The sequence below is a fragment of the Pteropus medius genome, unplaced genomic scaffold (genome assembly GCF_902729225.1).
Source record: "Pteropus medius unplaced genomic scaffold, Ma_sr-lr_union100, whole genome shotgun sequence".
Lineage (NCBI taxonomy): Eukaryota > Metazoa > Chordata > Mammalia > Chiroptera > Pteropodidae > Pteropus > Pteropus medius.
In genome coordinates, this window is record NW_024347791.1 from 26,906,319 (window position 1) to 26,931,835 (window position 25,517).

The 25,517-nt window shown below is 30.4% G+C and overlaps 1 protein-coding gene across 2 annotated transcripts in view; it reads right to left on the reverse strand.

The window, feature by feature from the left end:
* Window positions 1–25,517, reverse strand: part of CADM2 (cell adhesion molecule 2) — a 982,117-nt gene that overhangs the window by 57,590 nt on the left and 899,010 nt on the right. The window contains exon 8 of one of the 2 annotated variants that reach the window (XM_039878269.1): window positions 7,436–7,555. The exons of the other annotated variant lie outside the window; for it this stretch is intronic. Coding sequence (XP_039734203.1) covers window positions 7,436–7,555 — 120 coding nt within the window. The remainder of the gene's footprint in view (window positions 1–7,435; window positions 7,556–25,517) is intronic. 2 annotated transcript variants of the gene reach the window in all.

Genomic DNA, 25,517 nt, shown 5'->3' on the forward strand with positions numbered 1-25,517 from the left:
TACATTTAGTTTTGATATTTTATGAGTGATGGGCTTTCTGGAATATAATAATTATGGAAAATTTTTGATTTAATATTTATATGTATATGTATATTATATAAAAATGAATTAAAGAAAATGACACATAGGGAACATTTTCTTTTCTTCCTTGGAAATTGTTTTGCAGGCAATTTATATATTATTAGATTATATTAAATCTAGGATTATTACCATAAAATCAGTGAAGATCTTCCTACATTTATAAAAGTAAAAACAATATTAGTAGACTATTTACTTAAAAGAAATGTAAACTAATAGAACAAAGATTTCTGTTTCAACTGATCTAAGCCAAAGAAAGAAACAAGCTTAAAATGAAGCTCTTGAAAATGTATGATGTTTTAAATTGCACAAACCACGAGAGTGCCCTCAGAAAACAGAATGGAGTATAAGTGTTTTCCTTCCCATAATAGATGGTATTGGAAAGAAAATACGAATACCAGTTTTCCTCATTTCCCAAATACTGTAATGAAATAGGTAAATATTTAAAGATTTGCAAATTTTTCCAGAGGCGAACACTCCATTTAGTTTTGGAAATGGTTATATATAACAAGTGATGCGTGTTCTTATTCAAATTAAGATCTACTAAAATTAAAAGAACTTCAGTATCCTATGCTATCTGAGAATAATCTAATTTAAAACATTATCATTATTCAAATGAGTGGGTTCATAGCTGACTAAGAGACTAAGACCCCCAGTGAGCATTCCCATCAGGGTTCATCATTAACATGGTATTTGTAAGCAAGGTTGAAAATGCCTCCAACTCCAGAGCATGTGTTGCTTGTTCTTTCCACGTAAGTTCTTTCCAAGAAAATAGTGTCCTATTTTCATTATGACCTGTTTCACATATTTAATTTTAAAACTGAGTCAACCTCATATAATAATTATTGTTTTTCTTTTAAAGACTAATGGAAATTTAGCTACTCTTTCAGCCTAAATGTGGAAACCTGTCATTATACAGATAAACAGGTCTCTTACATGGACCATCTGGAGACTGAATTATTACTTGATTTTTGTCAAGTGAAACAACAACAACAACAACAACAACATACTGACACTTAATTTTCAAAATCTTACAACACCATGCAAATTGTGTTTTATTACCACCTATAAAACCAGAAACATTTTTAATAGCTAAACACATAATATAAACTCATAAACAACTACTTGATTTGCACACTTTGAGATTTAACTGTGTCAAGATGATATATTTTACAATTGCAAATGCTCTATTTGAGTATTTTTATAGTGACTACCTCAGAGCTATAATTATTTTATTCCATTTTTTCTCAGGGCTAGCTTTCTTTTTCTATTATTCTGATGAATGTGTCTTTATGTCTTTGTGTTCTATTTTTTTTAAGTATCTATTTCAAAAGGGAAGGAGAGGACACATTAATAAACCAAATAAAAATAAAATAGACTGCTTTCTTTTGACATAAAGGAAATAGAGAAACACAGACAAGATCATTATTGTTTTTTAACCTGGATTAATTAAATAAATGCTTTAGACAGTGGTTTGAAGTGTGAATATATGCATTTTGTGTTTTATTTTAGTTTATTGTATTTTAAAGCCAGAAAAATAAAACAAGGATTGAAGTAAAAGAATTTGTATATAAAAATACTATTTAATAATCAACATTTTAGGCAATTGTATTTTATTAAAAATGTCCATATTAGATATGAGTAGAATTTTGAAATTCATTTCAAATTCTCTATGCTGGCACAAATACTTGAACTTTTCTTTTGATATAGTTTAACGTTGTATATACTCGATTTTGTTTTTATAAGTCACCGAGCTTCAAAAAATTTTTAGAGAAGACAAACAATTATTTATTAAGATCTTTCAAACAACAATATGTTAGCATTATACTTAATGGTCAACCAGGTCCCTAAATTCATTTACATTTAAACAATTAAGTTATATGATTCATATGCTTTAAAAAAATAATAGCAGTAGACGGGCTAAAAATTATTCTAGACTAGAGCCTATAATTCTAGACTAGAGCTATATTCATTCTAGATGTATGCTAAAATTCATTTTATTCTACATGGATTATTTAAAATATTTCACTTAATATTACATTTTTAAACATAAGTAACAAAATTAATGTGTCATTTAATTGTGAAGAATTTAGTACCTGTAGTGCAAGTGCTTGACATAAGCTTTTGATTGCCAAGGCATCCATTTAAAAAGGCATCCATGTCCAATAAATATATTGCCATCAGTATGATACAGTTACTAGCAAAACAACCAGATAAAGAATTAGGCTGCCTCTCACCTGTGATGTTCCCTATTTCAAAAAGCCCTGGATAATCAACTGATTGCTTTGAGTAACTCCGCTTTCCCCTTCCCGCACTTTAATTTGACTCTTGCTCTTTAACTTTACTTTTTCTAATAAAGAGTGAACCCACAAAACCCCAGACATCTCACCCTTGAACCTTAAAAGAGATAGAGTCCCAGGTTTGCGTGCTCTCTCTATTTTTACCTGTGACCTCACTGTGTGGCCCTCTGAGACCTGTTAGTAATAAATTGGGTTCATCAATTATGGATAGTTTCTTACTGAAGTACATCCTGTGATCATAATAAAAACAACAAGGACTAGTCCAGCCACAGCATTGGTTCTGGGTGGGAGGGAATGTCTATGAGGGCCCCTACAAGTAATAGGGGCCCAAGCCAATGAATGCCTTGGGCATTCCTGACAGCATTATTATCAATAACATGGGACCAACACAACAATAGCACCTACATCGAAATTTTGTGAGGTTGGTCATTATTACTCTGGTTATAGGTATTTTGACAATGGTTGATTTCTTTAAAAAATAATCCTTTGTTTTTGCTTTGCAGTGCCAATCTGAATTATATTTCCATTGTAATTAATCTCATTATAACTAATACATTGAGATTACTAGACAATTGATGTAATTTTATTAATATAAAGTTATTTTATCTTTCAAATAACTTTATATAAAACCAAATCTACATTTTAATCAATAATTAATTTGGATTTTTCCATTTATTTCATAAACAAATTTATCATCACTTTTAAGATTGTTTTCTCCTATCTAATATATTGAAATGCATGAAGTATTTAAATATACTCTTAGTTTTAGGATAGGAATTGTATCAGATATATTTTCTCTCCATATCTATTACTTTTAGGGGATTTATAGTCTTACAAAGGTAGAAACAGAGAGCAATTAGGAGCTCAGAAATTTTTTCTTTCTTGATAAGTATAAAAGTTTCAGTTGTAACTAATTTTAAAAAAATATGATAAATAGATATATCCACTGATATATGTCACTATGTCTTATATATGTTTCCTAAATTTTAAATACCTTTATATCATCTGTCAAATGAGAGTACTGCTAAAGATTCATAGATTATGACATAGTTATTATGAAATTAAAATTATATGCTATGATAAAAGTAGAAAATGCTTTCAAATAAAACACACTATGCTAAAATAATATCAATACTAGAAATCACATCAGGACATTTGGAATCATTTTATCAATGATCATATTTAATTCATTAAAATTTATCACAGTGACCTAAACAAACGAACAATACTACAAACATATATGAGAGTATCTATCTATGTCTTCTGAATTGAATGATAGGGTTAATCAGGCCATTGATCTCACAAAACTTGCAATTTCTAAAAGCAGAAATTAAAATATGTTGTAGCAATAATTTTTTGTAATAAAAATTATAAGAGCTCTATAAAATATTCAGATTTTAGATATATGATATCAATCAAGAATACTATAATGTCGAAAGTTTATAAACTATTGTTATATTCATAGATAGATAGATGATAGATAGATGATAGATTAGATGATAGATGATCGATAGATAAAATTCTATATGCTTTAGTACCATTTTAATCCATTTTTTATATAATCAATTAAAATTTGTTTTGAAATGAAAAAAGTAATTAGTATACTGTCACCAAAGAATTTCGCTAGGATGAAAACTATAATTACTATAGGAGAAATATACCAATTCACTAATCATATGATGCAACTACTTGTAAATACATGAGTTTCACCAAAAAGAATTGAGCAATAATCCTGTCGTACATTGAGTGATGATTAAGTTTTCAGAACTCAAAGATATTATCTAATTCTCAAGACAACCTAGGAATTAAATGCTTCTATTAAATATTTCTCATTTTTCTGATGAAAATTCTGAGGCTCAATTTGGTTCACTGTCCGACACCAAAGACTTTGTAAACAAATAAACTGAAACACACCCAAAGATGTCTCCAGGGCTCACTTATTCTCCATCTTTTCAAGATTACTCAAATTTGCTCTCTTTTTTGTGTTTTAACACTTTATTTGTAACAAGATACTGCTAATTGCTAGCTTTTCTTCCACATGGTTGAAGCTTCTCTTCCTCCAAACAGGGATGCATTTCATGAACGAACTGAAGAGATGTGCAAATTCTCAAGTTTATGGCTGACAATTTGTGTAGTTTCTTTTGCTCTATCTCATTTTGAGTTCTAATACAGCCACAGCTGTGACTCTTTACATTTATTTTAAAATGAATGTTCATCATATTTTAGGATGAAAAACTCAGCAATAATAGCAGTGGTGAAAGAGTGTCAATGAAGATACGAACAATGATTCATTTGTGGTCATTTATTAAAGAGATAGATAAATATTATAGTTTATAAAATTTGAATAAATGCCATTTAAACTTAATAAAATCAAATATATAGTTAGTTTACTTCAGATTATTAAATAAGAGAAAGTGATGAAACCACTAAACTTAAAAAAATTTGCAAGTTGAAAATATTTAGTTTTAATCAGATTTTCTTAACAAACATATTTTCATTATATTTCTTCAACCATAATTTTGAGACATCTTTCAGTAGTTTACAAATAAATTAATTCCAATTAAAATATAATTGCATCTGAAAGTTCTAATTTAATAGGTAATGCACAATTAAAAAAATATCATATAACAACTTAAAAAGAATAAAGTACCAACTTCATAATAATGTGTATGTACTGACTAAATCTCCCACTGCCTTAATTATGAACTAGAACATTAATCATGCAGGTAAGCTTGGTGACTTCCTAAGTCCCCAATTGTTGAATATAGGAAAGAAAAATAGGCATTAGACTGGCATTTAATGTCCATGCTACTATTTTTGTTATATAAAATAGATACTATGAATTGACTAACTTACAAAATGCATTTTACTTTCCATATAGCTTGGTGTCATTTGAAAAATACCGTGTTTCAACCGTTGAGTGAAATATGAGGGAATGGTGTGTGTATGTATTTCTTTGAGGTTTGCTTATTTGTGTGTTCTTTTGAGGGAAAGATTAATTCTTTTGATACTTTTAAGATCCAGGGTGTAAAGTTCACAAAACACCTTAGGAAACCTATAAAAAAGTGAATTTACTTGAAAATGTAGGAAATTGATTTCATTTTAATAGGCTGATTAAAATGCAATAGATATCACTTAAGATGTATGCTCAAATATAAAAGAGTGTTGTTAAACACTTCACTTTGGAATAAAAGATTTTTCTCTTATTTTATATATACTCAAATATATTTACAAAGACATAAACATTTTTTACTAATTAAATAACAACATTGGTTATTTTGGGAGGAAATGCATTAATTTAATTGCTAGTGATTTTAGATGCAATACATTTAATTTTCTTAATTTTCGGGCATGGCATATTATTATGCCATGCCATATATATAATATATATATATATATAATATATATATATATAATATATATATATTATTATTAGCAGGCACTCAATAAATATTTTGAAGAAAAAAATAATTGATTATTAGGCTATAAGTAGGTCTTTAAAATATTAAATTGATATGTCTCCCTCATTTTCTAGCTGTGATTTTTTTTGTCCAGTTAGAACTTAATATTATTATAGAGATTTTGTTAGTATGCAATCATTACATTTTATTTGAATCTTTGAAAAACAATAAATCAAAAGAAGGTAGAACTTTAGATATCTTGCATTTCATACATCACCAGCATTATTTACGTCATTCTTCATCTTTATTATTTTCCTCCCATATTTATATAAATTATTTTGAGAAAGATCTTTAAACATTTTTTCACATGTACATTTAGATCGAATATAATTTGTTTAGTAATCCTAAAATAAACCTAGATATTTTTGAGAAATTTTTATTGCTCTATCATCAAACTTTAGCTATCAATTTTGTATATTGTATAATATAGTTGACATGATTATTAAAATTTAATAATTATCAGATATAAATTTTTTTGAAAACACAAAAAATACTGATAACCATTAAGTGAAAGCAACTCAACTTATATTGAGAATTAATACAAATTTTAAGAAAAACAGTTTAATTGCACCTTTGCAAGTAAAGGAAAATAATTCTAAGACTGTCCTCTATACAATTTTAATCACATATATATTCACGTAAAGTCTCCATGATTTTGAGTTACATTGTTAATTTTAACACATATTAGTATAGCCAACATGACACAAACATGAATAAGATGTAGAAAAAGACACACTTAAATAGGACAAATTCTCTCTGAACATTGCTTATGCAAAAATAAAGTTTAAAATGTTTTTTTCTACAATGTGCTCAAAAAACTTATTTCTTCATCATCTACTAAACACTTAATGACTTCTCAGGGATACTTTGTTATATTTCTGAACCATAACATCATTAGTTTTTTTGCCCTTAAGGATTACTTTGATTTCTTTAAGGTCGCGTCCTTAAGACAAAAATATTTATTAATGATAAACTGACACCAGAAATTACTCATGGAGCCAAATATCGATTTTTATTATCTGGACACTCCAGAACATTTGCTTTTAAAACATTTTGTTAGTAGAATAAGTGGATCCACTCAGCAATCACTTTAGAATAACATGTTGAAAATTTACTTAAAAGTTCTATGTTTTTATATAGTTTATAAAGACCAATTGGATTAAGTAAATTTTATAATAAATTTAACACTATTGGTATTTTTATCTCATTGCAGAGAAATAACAAGTTGTTAATATTAGCCTAGGATGTTAAAAAAGCAAAATCTATTTCTGCATCCTTGAACATCTGATTTCTTTGTTTACATTACAAAACAGTGTCCCATGTTCACATTTTAAATTTGCTCAATGTTGTAGAGCTCCAACTATTTTTAATCTGTATTCTGGAATATTTTCATTACAGTCTAAATAACTCTAATTTTTTTTTAATTTAGTGTTTTGTCTCATTCTATTCTAATAACCCTAATCAATAATTTAGGTGATTTAATTACTTCCTATGATTAAGTCAAATTGGATCTCAATTTTTCTACCCTTTTGAAAAAAAACCTTTAAAGATCCATTTAATGTGTTTTCCAGGCCATAACAAAGAAACATACTGTACCTCTTATGCTGCTGGTTGTTGCAGATGTGGTTGGGCTGGTTGTTATGGCTACAGTGGTTGTGACTGTTGCAGTGGTAAGGGAGGGGATGATAGTAGTGGGAAGCAAAGTGTTGGGAACATCTGGTGAGTGGAAAAAAACAAAATATAAAACAAAATCATATCATGCAAACAAAAGAGAAACACAAATGATTCAAATTATAAATACATACATCTTATTTAGGTTTAACTTCAACAGGCTCAAATAGATAATCAGGTACAAAGCTGGCTGTACCAACAGTTCTTGTCATTTTTGTCCACTTCTTTTTCTTGCTCTTACACAAAGCAAAAACTTGGAGCAATGATTGAGAACAAATATATTGTTCACAATATTTAGAGTGAAATTTAAAATGACAAGAATTCATTTGTTCACTGAGTCTTTTAAAAAGTTTGACATGCAGTAGCAAAATACAGACAGGTAAAATAAAAACTGACATGCTTTGTCAAAGAAGTAAACAAAGAAACCACACAACAGAAATAAACACAAATAACACCACCATATAAGATTAAAGACATGTTAACGATGGATGAGTATATGCATGTTAAATGTTTTTTTTAATTTTTTCTTTTAAGAAAACTTAATGAAAGGAAATAGGATGAGAGCAATCTTTAGAAACAAACAAAAAAAGAAGCCAATTATTATTATTATTATTATTATTATTATTGTTATTATTTTGCTTTTCCTTTTCTCACAAATGATGTTAATATATAGCTTAGAATCTTGCAATTCTTACCCTGATTAGCTGAGAACGCCTTCTAACAATTTTGCAGTACCTAGGATTCTTTCACAAGTATTGAGTCAACTAGGGTGAAACCCAATATTCTGAAAGGTTTGTGATTTGTTTTATCTGGCATACCTAGGAGAGGTTATTGAACATAGACTTGAACCATAACATTTAACCCTTAATCCATAATTAATAAAAGTTGCAAAAGTTAACAGTAGATTCCAATACAGAGAATATAATAAATAAAAAGAATAGCTTAGCGTTTAACACCAAAATCATCTGTCCTTTCACTCAAAACCAGCTGATAATTTGAAAAGCAATATAGAGAACACGGAAACAATATAGACAGGGTCAAGCTGTGAGAACCTCAATAAGATCCTCAGAGTCAAATCTTGTCTCAAGTGGATAGGCTTATAATTTACACAGTGAGGAAATTAGAAACAGTTCACAAATTACCTGTAATTACTGTTCCAGGGTTTGATTTTACATGTTTGCCACACAACCCCAATATATTCAGGATGTTTGACAGATTATTTTGCTATTAAAAGGCTTCCTGTCATTTTCTCAATTAGTTTTTGAGTCACACCAAAATTTTTCTAGTTCTTTATTTTTGATAAATAGCCCTACTCAATCCTCAGATTTTAATCTGCTACATTCTCTACACTGGAGACATAGCAAACAGCATGAGATCACTGTCTTATCTTGGGTATTGATGTTTACACCTGTTTTTCAACAGGGAAAATGCTTCCTGGCTAGTCAAATTAAGAAAATAACCTTCTGAAAACTCAACGGTGCTACATTAATCAAAGGGAAAATGGATATTGCCTGGAGTGTGATTACCGTGATCATAAAGTAGAACTGACTTTAACAACATTATAAATGAATAAATATTATGTATATTTGCATATACACTTCTTGTTTACTAATTTTATAATATCTTTCTATTTTCATGGTAAGCTTTCCTAAATAGTTTGCAGGCTGGAGGTAAATAAAACATGATTTCTAAATTTTAAAAAAATGTAAAATTTTAATTTTTGCACGTATCTAAAAATAGAAAATAATACATTCTTCATCTGTTAGCGAAATAATTTGCTCATTAGGATCTCAAAATATATGTATTTAATTAATTCAAAGAGAAATATCTTCCAGGTCTTCAAATATAAGAACAAATAATAATATTAGTCCTTTAAACCTCCATGTAAATAACCTGATATTACCAAACCAATTATAGATTATAAAATATTAGATTATTTGCTATCAGACAATGGGTTAGAATGATTCCACTGGATCTGAAAAGCAGCTTTTCAAAATTGTTTGATTCTTAAAAAAATGGAATGCAAATAATAGATTTGGGTGTTTGTTTTTAGTTTAGCCAAAAAAGTTATAATTTGGATCCCTTTTCTTTTTCCATATCAACAAAGATGTGCAATAAAAAATCTTGGTTTGTTTTCTAGAGAGTCTACATATTATCAGGTACTATGAACATTCTTGTATAAACCAAATAATATCCTATTTTCTATAATTGTGAAAATGCATGGAATATATGTTCCCCGCCCCAGGCTAATTTTCTATGAACTAAAAAACGACATGTTGTTTTAATGATTGTTAATCTACTTTAAGAGAACTGCCCTATCATATTTTAAAGTGTCCAGATAGATGAGATAACATTACAAATTATTATTGACTCAGTCTGGCTCCTGCTTATCTGCTCATCAACCTCTCATCCTCCCCTCTTGACTTCATATGTACCTAAACGCAAATTGGCTGAAAGCAATTTGATGCAGAGCATCTTGGCCAATATTGGATCAAGAAAATGACCTGTATAAGAAATCTTTCCCAGTCACTGTTTCATGTTTTTAATCACTACTAACTTTATTTCATCCTAGATGTTCTAAAACATTTTGAATATTTTTATTTTTTAAAATGTTTTAGATCTTCATTCTTTTTTCTTTTCTTTTTACTGTATATTGATATTCATTCAGTTATTTCAACTCTATTATGAAATACCAAATTTGAAATAATCTAAATATTCAACACCAGAAGATTAATTAGAATCAATCAAAATTCAATAATGTAAGATTGGTTTGAATTAGTATGAATTTTCAAAAAGAGCAAGAAAATTGTATGATACTCTTCTTCTACCTAAACTTTCTAAATGCTCTGAATGAATAGTTGTCAGTCTCCTCCACTTGACTATTAATCCTTGAAGGGAAGAACTCTGCCTACTTTATTGTTGAGACCCTAGCACAATTTAGAACATCAGTAAATATTTACGAAATGAATTCATTCATAGCATTATAAACCTGTAACATATTTTAAGAGATCTAGAAAAGTCCTTTTTTTTTGGTCAGGATCAACTAGTTAATACAAAACTAAAAGATTTCATTACTTCTGCTTAAACTTTTTTTCTGTCTTTGATAGACAGGTGATTGTTATTTTCTGAAGGATAAAATATCAAGACAACCACCTACAACTTCTTCCTTCAATAAATTTCCTTGCTAACAAAATAAATCTTTGCCCATCATCCTGCTACTTTGAAAGCAGTGTGAGCTTGTGTTGGTATTCATATCCTCCATGTCTCCTTATGATGTTAGCCATTTTCACTTAATCTGAAACTATTGGAGAAAGGATGAAAGACCAGGATGGCTCATTAAACAGATCTTATTGTGATCTGTCATAAATTATCATAACAAATTTCTGAGTTATCTATTATTATCCCCCACTTAATGGTTGAGACAGCTTTGAGATAGACTCTTTTTGTCTCTAAAATTACATACATAGGTGTGTGTGTATGTTATATGTGTGTATATTACAGAGTGAATATTTTATTTAATTAGTATATTGAAGGTATCTCTAACACTTCCATCTCAAGATTATTTATTTTAATGTCCTGATTGTAACTCTTCTCAAAGCAAAAATTGGTAAACGATTGTACAGTCTTCCTAAGTCCAAATACTTATCTCTCTGGTTTTCACTCTTATAAGCAAGTATCAACATTTGGTATTATCGGTAATTGTTTAAAAGGTCCTGGTTTTAGGTATTTACTTCTGGCTTTTTATTTAGACATTGATTGTAAAAATGTAGAGCTATATTTTTATAAGAATGTATGAAATTGGATACACTAATACTAATAACTTGCCTCATTTTTGACATATCTAGAATCCTATACATTTTAAAAACTATTATACTGTTAATACAAAGAAAATTCAATCAAATGCAGGATAGAAAATGCAGGTCTTTTTTCTCTTTCTAAGACGTCCATTTTTATTTTTCTCAAGAATAATAATGCATGGATTCATATGCAGAAGAATTATACACACGCAAACACACTATAAAAATAACTAAATCCTTGTTCGACATTAATTTACTAAATCTGTTCAATTCACTTTATGGTACTTCATCTCTGATTTCTGCAATACAAAAGAGAGGCTTGAATTTTTCTTGGACAGTATGTCCCTGAAAAAAAGTTGGTTACAAAGAAGTTCGGTATCTAATTAATAAGAAATTGTTTGAGTGCTATATAACAATAGTTTTAAATTGTTAAAATTTTGATCACAATGTATATACTTGTATAATAACAATTTCTCTGAAATTGCGATTCTGTTTTATTCTTTTGGTAGAAAAATAAATCTTAGAGGACTACTTTTTCAGTACATATTAAAATGGATAAAACTTGCTAAAATAACTTTATGGTTTAAATGGGATAGCGAGATAAATTCTCAGGGACCTATGTTTCATTATTGAAAAAAATATATATTCACAGTAATTCAGGGATTTCCTTTAAAGGAAAAACATGAGCATTTTATTGATAGAAAACTGAGAAAGTAAGGGTTTCAAGACAAAAATATTTGCTTATAATTTTACCTATAAAAGAAGTGCGAATTATAATAAATTATACTTTCATTTCACTTGTAACATATAAAATCCTGTTCTCACGTAAAAGGAAAATTCAGGAGTATTTCAATAATGTCAGACAGAATCTCAAATTTAGTGACTTGCACAATTGCATACTAGTGCAAAGTCTAAGGAGGCTGCAAAAGTTATTCATATGAGTGAATGTCATGTTAATATATGCAAATAAATGCATTATAAATAATGTGAATTTGTTTTATAAGAACCTAATCACTCGAAGCACAGTCTCAGCTCATGCAACAATACAGTTGAATTAGGATACTAAAATCTGTGTCCAGAAACTATGGCTAAACTTTGATAAACCCATCATTCTATCATCTCTCCTGCTCAATGTGCATGACTCTGATATGAACTCCAAACTGCACTCACCATTTTTTTGAGGTACCACAATGTTAGATTTCTGGAACAGGGGTTAGAGTTCCTCAGAGCATATATGCTTGACTTTTTTCTTTATTTCTTATAGTGCCAGGTTAATGTGAACAAAGAAGTCAAAGCCCAGCCCACAGGAAAACATCTGACCTTGACGCAAGTGCTTTCCCCAAGTTCTAGACTCAACTCTTTCTGTTCTCATTGCCTCCATGTTCCTAGAACCACATCTTGTTTCACATTATTTTTCTCTTTCTTGTCTATCCTTCAAGTCCAGTTTAAATCTCATTTGTAAAGTGTCTCCCAATACTATAGAGTTAATAGCTTCCCCTTCAATGCACTTTCCAACACTTTGCATATCCCCACACATGCTTATTATATATTATATCACCATAACATTTATGTATCTCTTGCTCCAAAATATTGTAAGCTCAGTCTTTATAAATCAACTTCTTCTTCTTCTTCTTTTTTTTTTTAATATCACTTTCCTATGGGGCGAATCTATTCTGACTCTACCCTTCGGTATTACCCAATCTCCATCTTAGAACAGCCTCCATTTCTTGATGTACCTAGTAAAATGCTACTCTCAAATTTCAGCCTGATTCCCACCTGCTCTGTGGACATCCTTGACCAACTAAATCTCAACTGATTTTCCTTTTCTCTGAATACACATCATGCTCTTTGAGTTTATCTATGGCTTCCTTCACATTGTTACCAATACCTCCCATGACAATGATGCTTATGATCATGATGCAACACTAGAAGTACCTCATACGCAGAATTACCTGTCTCTCACTAGCTCCACATCTCTCTCTTCTTCCTTTAGTGGAAAACCATTGCAAAATACATGTGTGATAGTATCATAATATTTTAAAATTTTCTCTAATTTACATAATCAATTAATATACATTACTATTTTTTTCTTAATAATTAAGTTCGCCATGCACTGAACACACATCAAAGCTCTTCAAGAAATCAGTGATTGAAAACTGGGAGGCTATAACATTCATTTGGCTCTTAACAAGGATTACTTCCTTTTTTTCCCATGGATCACCAAGATGATAACAGAGAACATAAACTCCATGACATACTTCTGTGCTTTTTTGGGTATCAAGTTCTATGTTTTGAATTTGACCTTATAAATAATGAGCTTTAAATATAATGCTTCTCCTGGTGGTAATGACAATAATGTCAATAAATAGGGAAGATTCATGTTATAATTTTTAATAACATGAATCGGTAACTGAACTTTACATATAATTAATTTCTGCAAAAATTGCTTCTCCCTCTTCCTTTTACCATGTATGAGATAATTTTTAGGAAGTCTAGCTAAGAATCTTCAAGTCTAAGTAATTATTAAAAAAATTAAAAAGTGTCATACTGAAGTATCTTATATTCTGAAGGCAGTTTTCCAATGATTTTAAAAGTGTTAGAGCTCTAAATCATAACATCCAATTCAAAATAATACAAAAGCGCTCCTTTTTTCACATCCTAATGAAGGAATTCAAAAAATGCAACTACATTTTGTTACTGGAGCTTATTAGAGCACGACAGATCCTGTATAACCTTGTCAAAATGAAATCAGTTCCAACAAGCACTGTATACAATAAATTGAAGAATGGTACAGCACCTTTTTTCCAATAACGAGCTTTTCAGGTTAAAGGTATGTTCTGTTCTCTACAAATATAGTGCACAATAATTTCTAACTTGTCAACCTGTTTGGTTTTCTGGCAGTTTCTCTTTTTAAAAATGGCATTCTGGCCCATTCGGAATGGATTTTTGAAGCAAAATTGAGTCTAAGGAGTTCCAGAAGCTTAAGCACTTATTTCTCTCCAAGGACTACTGTTCAATAGGGAGAAAAAATGCCATTTAGTCTGGACTCTATATGTCTGCTTCCTTTCTGCTTTATGTCAATAACTCCCCAGGGTGGTCCCAGGGTAATCAAGAGTGAATCCAAACCAAGGATTATTAGTGGAGACACAGAGGGTCAGAGCTCAACGTATATTAGAAGTATTAAGGTAAGAAGTGTCTTTTTGATAGAGGCTATTCACATTTCCTAGCCTTAAAAATAATAGGGCATCTTTAACCTTTTTACTGGTAATTGCACTGCCATTGGAAGCAATTGTAAGAGAAAAAAGTTTCCTGTATTTGCTTTTTTGCCTGTGCAGAGAAGGACGTTTATCTGTTCCCATTATGTTCACCTACATGTAGCAGCCTATTTGGATTATAGCATAAGAATAGAGAACAGCACCAAAGCTCTTACTTAAATGACAACCACCGGGTTGACAAGGCCTCAACTCTCCAGTGCATGCCTCCTCCTCGAGAGTCACATGGTAACCTCATCTGCTTCATAAAAAGGAACTCTTTTAAAAAATTAGATTTGAATAAGTCTCTTTTCATCCCTCTGATAGTTTCCACTGGCTTCACATACTAAATGGAATCTTTATACAATAAAAAAAAAAAAAAAGCTATTCTTGAAAAATGAAAAGTACTGCAATTTTAAACTGTAGGCGGTAACCAACAGTCCTATGCAATTACAAGAAAAGTTTATGAATAAAATCAGTCTGTTATTTGAAAAAAAATGCATGCATTTTTTTCTTTTAAAATACTCCCTTACATTCCAAACTGACAAAAGTAAAGTGAAATTTAAAGTAGGAAAAAAATGTCTTTGAAGTAGATGATCTCACATTATTTAGCTCCACCCACTTCAATACCTTCAGCTCTCTCCTAAAAGTACTTTATCAAAATAAATCGGATCATTTGGTAAAATACCTTAACTTTTGCGAGGATGTCTGTTTCCTATGGGAAAATAGTGCTATCAACCATTAAAGGAAAAATTTAAATGTGAATATACACAAAGGAAGTATAATATAAAAAAACACTGATTGAGAAATCCAGATATTTGGATTTTTCATCTAGGTTATGTGATAATATAGCTGAGAGACATTTTACATATAGTTTAACCTTTACCCATCTATATTTTCTTTTCTAAAAAATGAAGAGTTTAGACCTGATCATTTATAAAATGCTTTTGACCAGATTTTTTTCTTTTTATTAAAAATTTTGGGGTGACATCGATTAATAAATTCAAATAAGTTTCAAGTGTACAATTCAACAGTATGTTGTATATATACTTCATTGTGTGTTCACCACCCAAAATTAGGTTCCTTCTATCACCAAATATTTGACCTTTTTACCCCTATCTTCTTCCCTGCTCCCCAAACTGGTAATCACGAATCCACAGTCCATGTACATGAGTCTCTGTTAGTTTGTTATGTTTGTTTGTTGCTTTCAGTTTCATAACCTACATATGAGTGATATCATGTGGTTTTCAACTTTTTCTATCTGAGTTATTTTGCTTAGCATGATTATCTCAAGATCTATCCATGTAGTCACAAGTGGCAGTATTTAATCTTTTCTTCTTATGACTGAGCAATATTCCTGGTTTCTCTTCAAATTGCATAAAACTTTTGCCTTTTGGACCAGGTTCTTAGTAATGATTCAGAGTTGATATTATAAAAGCAAAACACTTTCACTCAAGAAACTTGCAAATGCAAACATTTTTGCATATGACTTTTAGAGGTGCATAGAGTCCTTAAAGGTGTTGGTTCATATTTTTAAAATAAAATGAAGTAAACTCATATGATGTTTCGTATTGTAAATCATATAACTCTCTTAACTTCAAGATAATCCCATGTGTGCTTGAAAATGGTTAATGATAATATAAATGCAATAATAAGAAATGTTAATGTTAGTGAACTTTTTTGGGAGATAAAAATTACTATTCTTATTAAGCCATCTGTATTTAAATATGTTTTATTTATGGTTATAATTTCACACTTTCTCTGCTCAACCTTATTTTTTTCATTTATTTTCTATTGTGAAAAAAAATTCCTTAACACAAACTAGGTTATGTATTTATGTTTCTATACAAGTTTCTCACCATGGAACTTAGAAAAAATATTTTTTAATTTTTGTCTTGATTCTTTTTATTTAATACACAAATTCAAGAGAGAAAGAGAATGAGAGAGAGAGAGAGAAGAGAAAAAGAGTAACAGTGGGTTCCAGAATTCTGAACTAAATATCCTTAGGGCTTAAATAAATTGTGCTTCTGCACTATGTTACTATAGACATACAAGTTGAAAAATGTTCTTATTAAAATGGAAGTTATTACATGGCACTAATTTTAGTGAATTCTAATTTTCACATACATTTTGTTGTCCAACAGTTAATAAAGCTAGTAAAATGCATTACAATAAAATATTAGTATTGTAATATAAAGCTCATTTAAATAAAAATTAAAGGAGAATGTGTAAATATTTTAAAGATAAGCATTATAAAATTGTTATTCTGTAGTTTAACAAGACCAACAATGGCCATTTGCAAGCACTTTTTGGGTTTGCATATTAATAAAGAGAATCACTTTGATGTACCCATAGAAAATAATTACTAATAAACACTAAGAACAATGTTAAGCAGAATTGTGAAGAAATACCTATTGAGCTTCACTTTTAATATCTCTTACTGTCACCTGTACTCCTAATGCTCAGAGACCTCATGCAGAGCAAGTTCTTTCTTAACCTTAGAAAGGCTTATTTAAAAAAAAATGGATTTCTGCATGGGATTTAATGATACAAATTGATAACCTTCCCAAATTATTTACATTTAAACTATGGTCTCAATAAGAAAGTAAACATTTTACTAATATATTTCTAATTGTGGAATTTTATATTCTCCTGGATATGTCTCCTGGAATATTAGAATAAATGGGAGATCATGAAAACATCTGAAGTTGCAGCAGAGTGAAATTTGTGCATGAAAACATTGCACTGTTTTATTTTTACTAAGAAGTCCAGGCATAACGGAGAGTATTAATTTATTACAGGATCCACAGTGCCTGACCTAGCACTTTGTATATATTAAATACTCAAGAAACATTTCCTGAAATACTAAAGTATTATGTAGTATAGCATTGTGAGGTGAATTTCAGGCTATCTCAGAGAAGTTTTATATTTGTCCAGATATAAATCTTTATAAGAGATGATATAGATTTCCAAAAAATGAACACATTTTCAGTTAGTAATAGTCACAGAATTTTGAAAAAATGATGAACAGACATGTGAAGTCAATTGCATAAGTCTCTTAATTTCAAAGATTTTCATTACATATATTAATTCTTCTATACACAGTTAATCACATTGTTCAGTGCTTACTTCTTATACAGATAACCATTTACTATGGATTGCCAAATAAATAGATCTCACTTTCCAATACGAGATGAAAGTTAAAGGTCCTGATTTTGGTGATCAAGGAATGAATATCGATTACTCTGATTTTGCTAAGAAGTTAGGACAGTGTTTACACATACAAACATATACACCCATCCACACATACACACACACACACACACACACACACACACACACACATATGTGTGTGTGTACATGGATATGGGTGTGTGTGCATGTATATATGTATGTAAACATACATACATATGCTATTTTATTAAAGTTTCTTCTGTTGAAAAATGAGGGAGAGACAGAGACAGAGACAAAGAAATTTAAGCATTAAAGAAATTTTTATTGATTGCCTATGATTTAGAAGGCACTGTTGTAACAGCTAGAGATACAGAGATAAGATAATTAATATCTCTGCTTTCAAGGAAGGCATAATCTACTAGGTGGACAAAGAATATATTAATATGTACAGATACATATACATATGCAATATATGCACATAAATTCATGAATATATGTACACATACATAGATATACACATACATATATGTACATGCATATACATATACACATATACATATATAAAATCAAATGTACAAATAAACAATACCAATAATAATAACTTTCCTGCAGGAATTAAAGTGATACATGATTGGCAGTTGCTTTAGATTGGAGTGGACAAAAAAGGTCTCTCTGAGATATCGATGATAAGAAATCATTCTTGCAAATACCAGCATTCATTACTGCATTCCTTGTACTTTCTGGATGCTTTCTAAAGAGAATGAGTTTGGTGTCTTAGAGGAGTTAAAAGTGAACCAGGGAAACAGAAGTGGTTGAATGGAGTATGATATATCACAGATGCAGGTGGTAGCATATTATGCCAAGTTTGGTAAGCTAGGATAATAAGGATTTGAAATTTGTTTGGAGAAATTTAAATGAGTTCAAGTCATGAAATATGAACTTAAAATATGTATATATTGTAGCTGTGTGAGAAAGAGATTGGAGAGGTGGGAACTTGGAAGCAGGGAGCCCACTAAACAATGTTTCAATAGTCTAGACCAGAGAGGATGGTAGGGAGAAGGTGATATACTGAGAGCATGATTTGGAAATAGTGTCAGCAGCATTTTCCAATTAATTGGGTACAAAGCTAGAGAAGAATCAAAAATAAATCTTCAATTCTAGAACAAGTCCATGATATATTGTTACAATGTTTGCGAAAACGACATTATAAGAAGCTACAAAGCAAGTTTTATGTAAAAACGTTATCTTCCAGTTAGTCATATCATTGCTTCTGAAAACAGATGCCAATTTTTTCCCCCATGGGCCGTTGTATATTCTCCAATTCTCTAAAGAACGAATGCATATACACTTAGAAAGAAGAACTCTGTACATTTTTGTAAAGCTACAATATAGCCTTATTTGTACATAAAACAATCTAGAAAGCCTGAGTGACAGAGGTTCTATCTTTCTGTTTGCCTTACTGCTACTGATAGAAAAGGTTATATATAAATAGTGAAAGAGTGGTAGACTCTTTCCTGCATTCAGACAGGAATGAGAGTTTTTCTTGTGGACATTTTAGTCATTGGTCCATGTGGGTACCACAGAAACATTTATTTCACAGTGATGTCATCTCTGAACAAAAATTTTACTCTGAAAGATGAAACCTTAATTCATCTACTTCATGTTCATCTTAAAACAAAGAGATGGAATTACGCCTAAACTCTGGAGTATGACTGCACATATATACCTTTTATAATGTTTTGTAATGAAAACAGTGCTCTTGTCTCCACTATTTTATTCCATGCCACTTCTTTCTGCAGAGCAGCAGCATATTCGTCCAGTCAGAGGGATGCTTTTCCCACAGGCATCACAGCTAAACTTGCTTATTCATGTTCAGAAATGATATGTTTTATCTCGGCGATTAAAGAAGCTACTGTTTAAGACTCATCCAACTAGTTTACTGACTGGAAATTCTAAACTGGAGATGAGAGCAGCAGCCATAGGGCTTTTCCGTTAGTGCACTGTTTGTCGCTCCATATGGATGTCTTTTCTCTCTTTTTCTTCCTACACTGTATAGTTTTCCATTTATGCTTCTAAAGAAAGCTTCTCCAAAGGAAAAAATACTCATTATGAGTACACAGAATTAATTTACCAACTGGTAGGTCTGTTTCCACGGGAGGGAACAGATTTTAGCGAATTCCTTTTTAATGTTTGCTGGGCTGTACATCTGTCCATAATTCAAGCTTCTTTTTCCCAGTCTCCACCCACTTAAAGATTACTGTCTGAGCTTAAAGATTACTGTCTTGGTTCCATTCTGATCTGTATTGCCTTTTCTAACAATAAAACCAAGCTCCCCCCCCAAAAAAATAATAATGTAGCTTCTCGATGTTTCTAAATGTTTCATTGCTGGATAATCGTACATGTGATTAACGACCTTTTAGTCTAGCTACATATTTATTTGAAGCACAGGAGTACATTTTTCATTTTAATGTGATGAAAGTCCTCAATAGTTTTCAAATCATTAATAAGAATAACATGAATATGTGAAAAGTATGCTATTTGACTAAAAAAGTGTATATTAAAATCATATTTGCTTAATTCTAGGGTAAAATAAATTTAAGGACAAATTTAGGATATTACTTTATGATAGTCATAATTTGTTTAATAATTACCACTGCATTAACCTATACATGTATTAATTATTTTACTAAATTTAGGATCAGGTACTAATAACCCCCAAACAACTGAACTTACATCTTGCACATTAGTTAAGTATTTGAAAGAGATGATAAATGACCTAGAAATGTTTGTTAAAGTGAAAGAGAGGCTACCCTTCATGCTTCAATTTGGCTCTCTCCAATGATAAGCAAATCAGCTGAAATGGAGAATCAGCACCCAGTATGGAAAGTGAACCTGCATTTGCCTATAGTGTCTGAAGGAGATATATGTCTAAATGAGCAACAAAGCTTAGATGCTGGGTTTGATGCAGCAGTAGGTAATACCTGAGTGTACAACTTTCTGTCTCTGAGTATTTTTGACATTTATTATTAACAATAAAAGCGGAGTTAAATAAAAGTAGCAGTTCTATCGATTCTTTAAAGCTGGAAAGGCATATTTAATAGCTTGATACCTTTCACTGGACCAAAACACATAGACATTTCTAGTAGTAATATTCTCTCTTACTATTAAAATTAAAAATCTGAGCCACTCTTTTTTTAATAGTTCTTAGTTACTAACAATAAAATATGATGAGTCCTATTCAATTTTTGTGTTATATCTGAGGTAAATTATCCTGGAAGCAAACAAACAAAAAGCAATACTGCATTTTTCATCAGTATTCATTTCAATAGACACATGAACAATAGACAAAACCAATCATAACATTTAGTGATATTTTAGGAATACCAAGTCAGCAACTGTCAGTAAACTGATTGGCATTACAGAAATATAAACAAGCTTTTTATTCTATTTCACTTTCTACTATGATAACACTAGATATGGAGAATTTTACTTGTTTTTATACGGTCATAAAGATGAAATTCGCTAGAAAAGCAAAACACAGACATACAAAAAAAAACCTCTCAAAAATGTGGACAGGTGCATAGTGGCCAATTTCATTCAAAATAAGAATAGAGAGAGTTAAGATAATGAGATAAATATTATTATAAGAGTGTATTCATACAAGTAGAAAATAAAGTAGTGGAATAAGTTAGAGCAGTGGCAAACAATTTAAAATCTCATATAAGTGTTACTATGGTAATAGGAACAGTAAATTTGAAAAGAGATTGGAAATATCATTAAAAAAAATCTAGAATAGTGCATGTCAACTCTGTTATGACTATCTGAGACAACCTTGAGTTGGGTCCTAAGTGGAATGAGTTCTCCACAGAGGTTCTAATAAAACTCCCTGTTACTGTCTTTTACGATCTGCACCTTCCATAGTTAGTGTAGCTACCGGTAGAAGAAGAAATAAATTGCTCATTTTTTTTCTACTTGTATTACTGTAATTTATTCTCAATTCCTGAGGAGACCTTTGAGGCTGGAGGTGATACTAAAGAATTTCAATATCTCTGTTGTATTTTGAAGAGTGGTTGCAAATTGCTTTAGCACGAGTGTGAAGGGAGGTAAAAGGCATTGGGAAAGTTGAAAAGGAAGTTCGGGATTTAGGGGGAACGTAGTAATTTCTGTTTCTCACTCTCCATAGATATTTTCTCAAAATTTCCCAGGTGCTATATGTTTCTGACGCTTTCAAATAATATTGTTGTAATCAGTTAATGACAAATTAATTTAAGAATTTGAATTGTTTCCACTACAAAATAAGATTAGTCTAAGGGCATTCATAATTCTCTTCCTCCATTTCTTGTGTGATAAATAGGTATCTGCTACATTCTCTGTTCTGTAAGATGCAAATCCAGATAGTTTTGGCTTGGGAAGAGTATATTTTATTTAAATCCTCTGAAGTTGATGTTGCATCAGAGAAACAAGGGTGATTATAACTTTTATTCTGCTCTCTCTTTATTACTAATTTGCTGTACTGTTGAATTTGTAAGATCTTTTTTATTGCTTAGTTAACAAAGATTTTTTAACTTTCCTGTTCTTTAATAGGGATAAACTAATTTATATTCTGGGTATCATTCAGGGAAAAGTATAGGCAGTACATTATATGTGACTCTTTGGTAAGTTTCATACAATAGTATTATATTGATATTGTCCTTAATATCATAAGTCTACTAGTAATATAATAATAACAATAGTCTAATTTATTGTATATCTATACCTGCTACTGTGCTGGGTACTTCCACTTATGATATATGTCATTTGTTTATGAATAATCCAGGAGTGTTGTGTTACTTTTTGTTTGTTTGTTTTTGTAATTCCAGACACTTAGAACACATTCTTATAGACTAAACATCTACATCATTGTATAGCCATTCTCCTACTGCTCTTCTATTTTTTGTATTATAATTATTTGAATGCTTAACTTTACTTCCATGTTAAATCCTAAACTTCTTGAGTGCTATTCACCTTTGCTCCTATAGTGCCTTTACACTCAGTGGATAAATGCTAAATATCTATTTGGTGAATGAATAAATTTTTCTTTTGATTCGAGTTCTCCAAATAGTAAAAACAGAAATGGGACTGCATATTTTAAGACCATTAATGTGGAAGTAAGCATCCTTTCTAAATAAGTAGAATGACATTAATAGTAACATGAGAATAATTTCAATATTTTTATATGTAAGCAAAAAAAAAAAAGAAAGAAAGAAAGAAAGAAAACCTATTGTGCTTCCAGGAATTAATAGTATAACTATGACTAGCAATTTAACGGATTAATTTTTTCATCGCTGAACCTGTTAATAAAAAATTCTACTTTCTTTGCTAACAGAATCTCCACAGTCTAATGTTTCATAAGCATAATGTTTTATCTTATAAGTATTTGTATGATCAATTTTTTTAGGCCTTTCATTGAGAGGAAATTTCAAACTAACAGTTTCAAATTACCATCTATAGTTCTAATGCTGAAATTTGCAAAGGTGTAATTAGGAAAGGAGCGAGGAGAACTCCTCCAGTGTTCAAAACACAAAATGTTAGTGCTGTTCACAATTAAATGTGATAACATTTAAATAATGAACTTCTAGTGACACCCCCAAAATAAAATCTAACTATTAAGATGGCATCTATATAGCAGATGATTTCACAGGAAAATGCTCAGACCTCCATCAAGTTAGGAATCAGTAGGACCTAGGCAGCTATGGTAGTGTCAAAGACATGGTCTCAGCTCATGAAAGGCCCTTCTGTGCTAGAACTATATTAAATTATCACAGCTAATGTAAAATCAACCTTGGTGTAAAAGATAAAAGGGTGAAGTTCTCACAAATGATCACTTATCATTCCATTCCAAAATGCATACTGCATTCATTAGAGATCGAAATGCCACTCAAATTTCATTTTTTAGCAGGGTTTTAAAACAGCCAAACCATTAACAGAAGAGAGTAGCTTTTTGTATTTATACAACCAGTGACTAATGAAACATTATACTCTGTGTGCAAAAGGAAAAAAAAAAAAAAAACCTTTATTTTGTAATGAACCCAATTGAAGCCCTTTTAAACACAGTGTAACATGGTTTCACTGTTTCATTGAGCCTCTCATTATTTGTGTCAATAATCCTAGGTAAACTACTGTTGAACTTCACAGCATTTATCTAGCAGCATGAATAGCATTAATCTATGTGGTGCTTTTGATGAATTGTAGCTCAAAAAGCAAAACCAAAAATGACTTCTTACAAAGTGCTTAGCGAAGTATTTATTAGAAATGTGTCAACTGCCAACTACCTAAAGATAGCTTGGCTACTAAGGATATAATGCTGTTGGCTAGCTTGCAAACACTGCAAAAACATGAATTTTCCTCACTTAAATTACTTTTAAAAAACGAATGACACGCTTTTCACCTAAGTATATTATTTCTGTCATTCTCTTCTAATTCTATATATTTTATATCATATTGCTTTTGACACAATGTGACTTGCTATGCAACATGCCCCAGGTTTCTAGAAACTGCTAGATGAGAGAAACACTTAGAAAGTTAAGGGTGAGTCAGACTATACTTCATTTGCATTACTGCATGATCTAAAATAAACATCCAGGTCAGCATGAACTGAAAGCTACTCTTCGATCTTGTTCTAAGCATCTAACTTATCTTCTTGATATCCCAGTTGTTGTTATATTCTCTCACAGTAAAGCTGGCAGGGTGTGTCTACAGGGGTTTACCATATTTAATTCCAGTTTATCAGTATAATTTGATTAGGTCGATCGTTCCTAAAAGTTAAAATTTGCACAATTTATGAGATACTAGAAATTAATCTTTCAGCTCTGCTATCTTCAAGATGTTTATTTGTGGATAGTCTATTTACTGTGAGCCTTCATTTGTCTTTGATAGCAAAGTGGTATTGAGAACTGAGAGATTGTATATACTAAAGCAATTTGTAAGTAGAATATCAACTTAACATATTATTTTTTCATCACTTTTGATATGCACCATAGCAAAATAAATACCTAGAAAAAAAACCCACAAACTAAATTATTTTTTTCTGAAGTTTATATCTCTTTCCAAAGAATTAGACTTTACTCCCAAAATTATTTTTTGGAAAGATATAGAACTAACCCATGTTTCTCACAGTATTCTATAATTAGATTCATGGGAAAGATATCCAATAAATATACCGTCTCCATGATTTCTAAGATCCAATGAATTTACTACAGCATTGTGTTTTATACAATACTCATTCAAAATACTGTAATATTATGTAGAACACTACATTAGTCTTAGAAAAGATTTTCTCGGTGAGATATATGATGAAAGTGTTATATTATTTAATGCTTCTTTCTGTGGAAGATTCACAATGTATCCTAGCATAAAAACAAACAAACAAAAAACTCTAAGAAGTCCTGTAATAAAGAAACATAAGTTTGTTTATTGCAGTATTTTTCAGTATCATAAAAGTTTTCTCCATCTTATAATATGTTAGTGTTATTTTATGAACAACACATTGTGGCTTTTAGAGGTTGGGAAAAACAAATGCTTTTCAACCTTGGGTATTGGTATTTCTTTCTGCCAGCCTGTTATATTTACTCAAATTGTGAGATTAATGGAGAGGAGAAAAATGGCTGTGGGTGTTTCCAACTATTGTTCATAAAAGATTAACACAGTTATTATTAATCTTGTGCATTTCTGTCCTTACTGCATCTCAGTGACATGCTATCATTCTTTGTAACCAGGTATAATGATTATAAAGTATATTTTTATGAT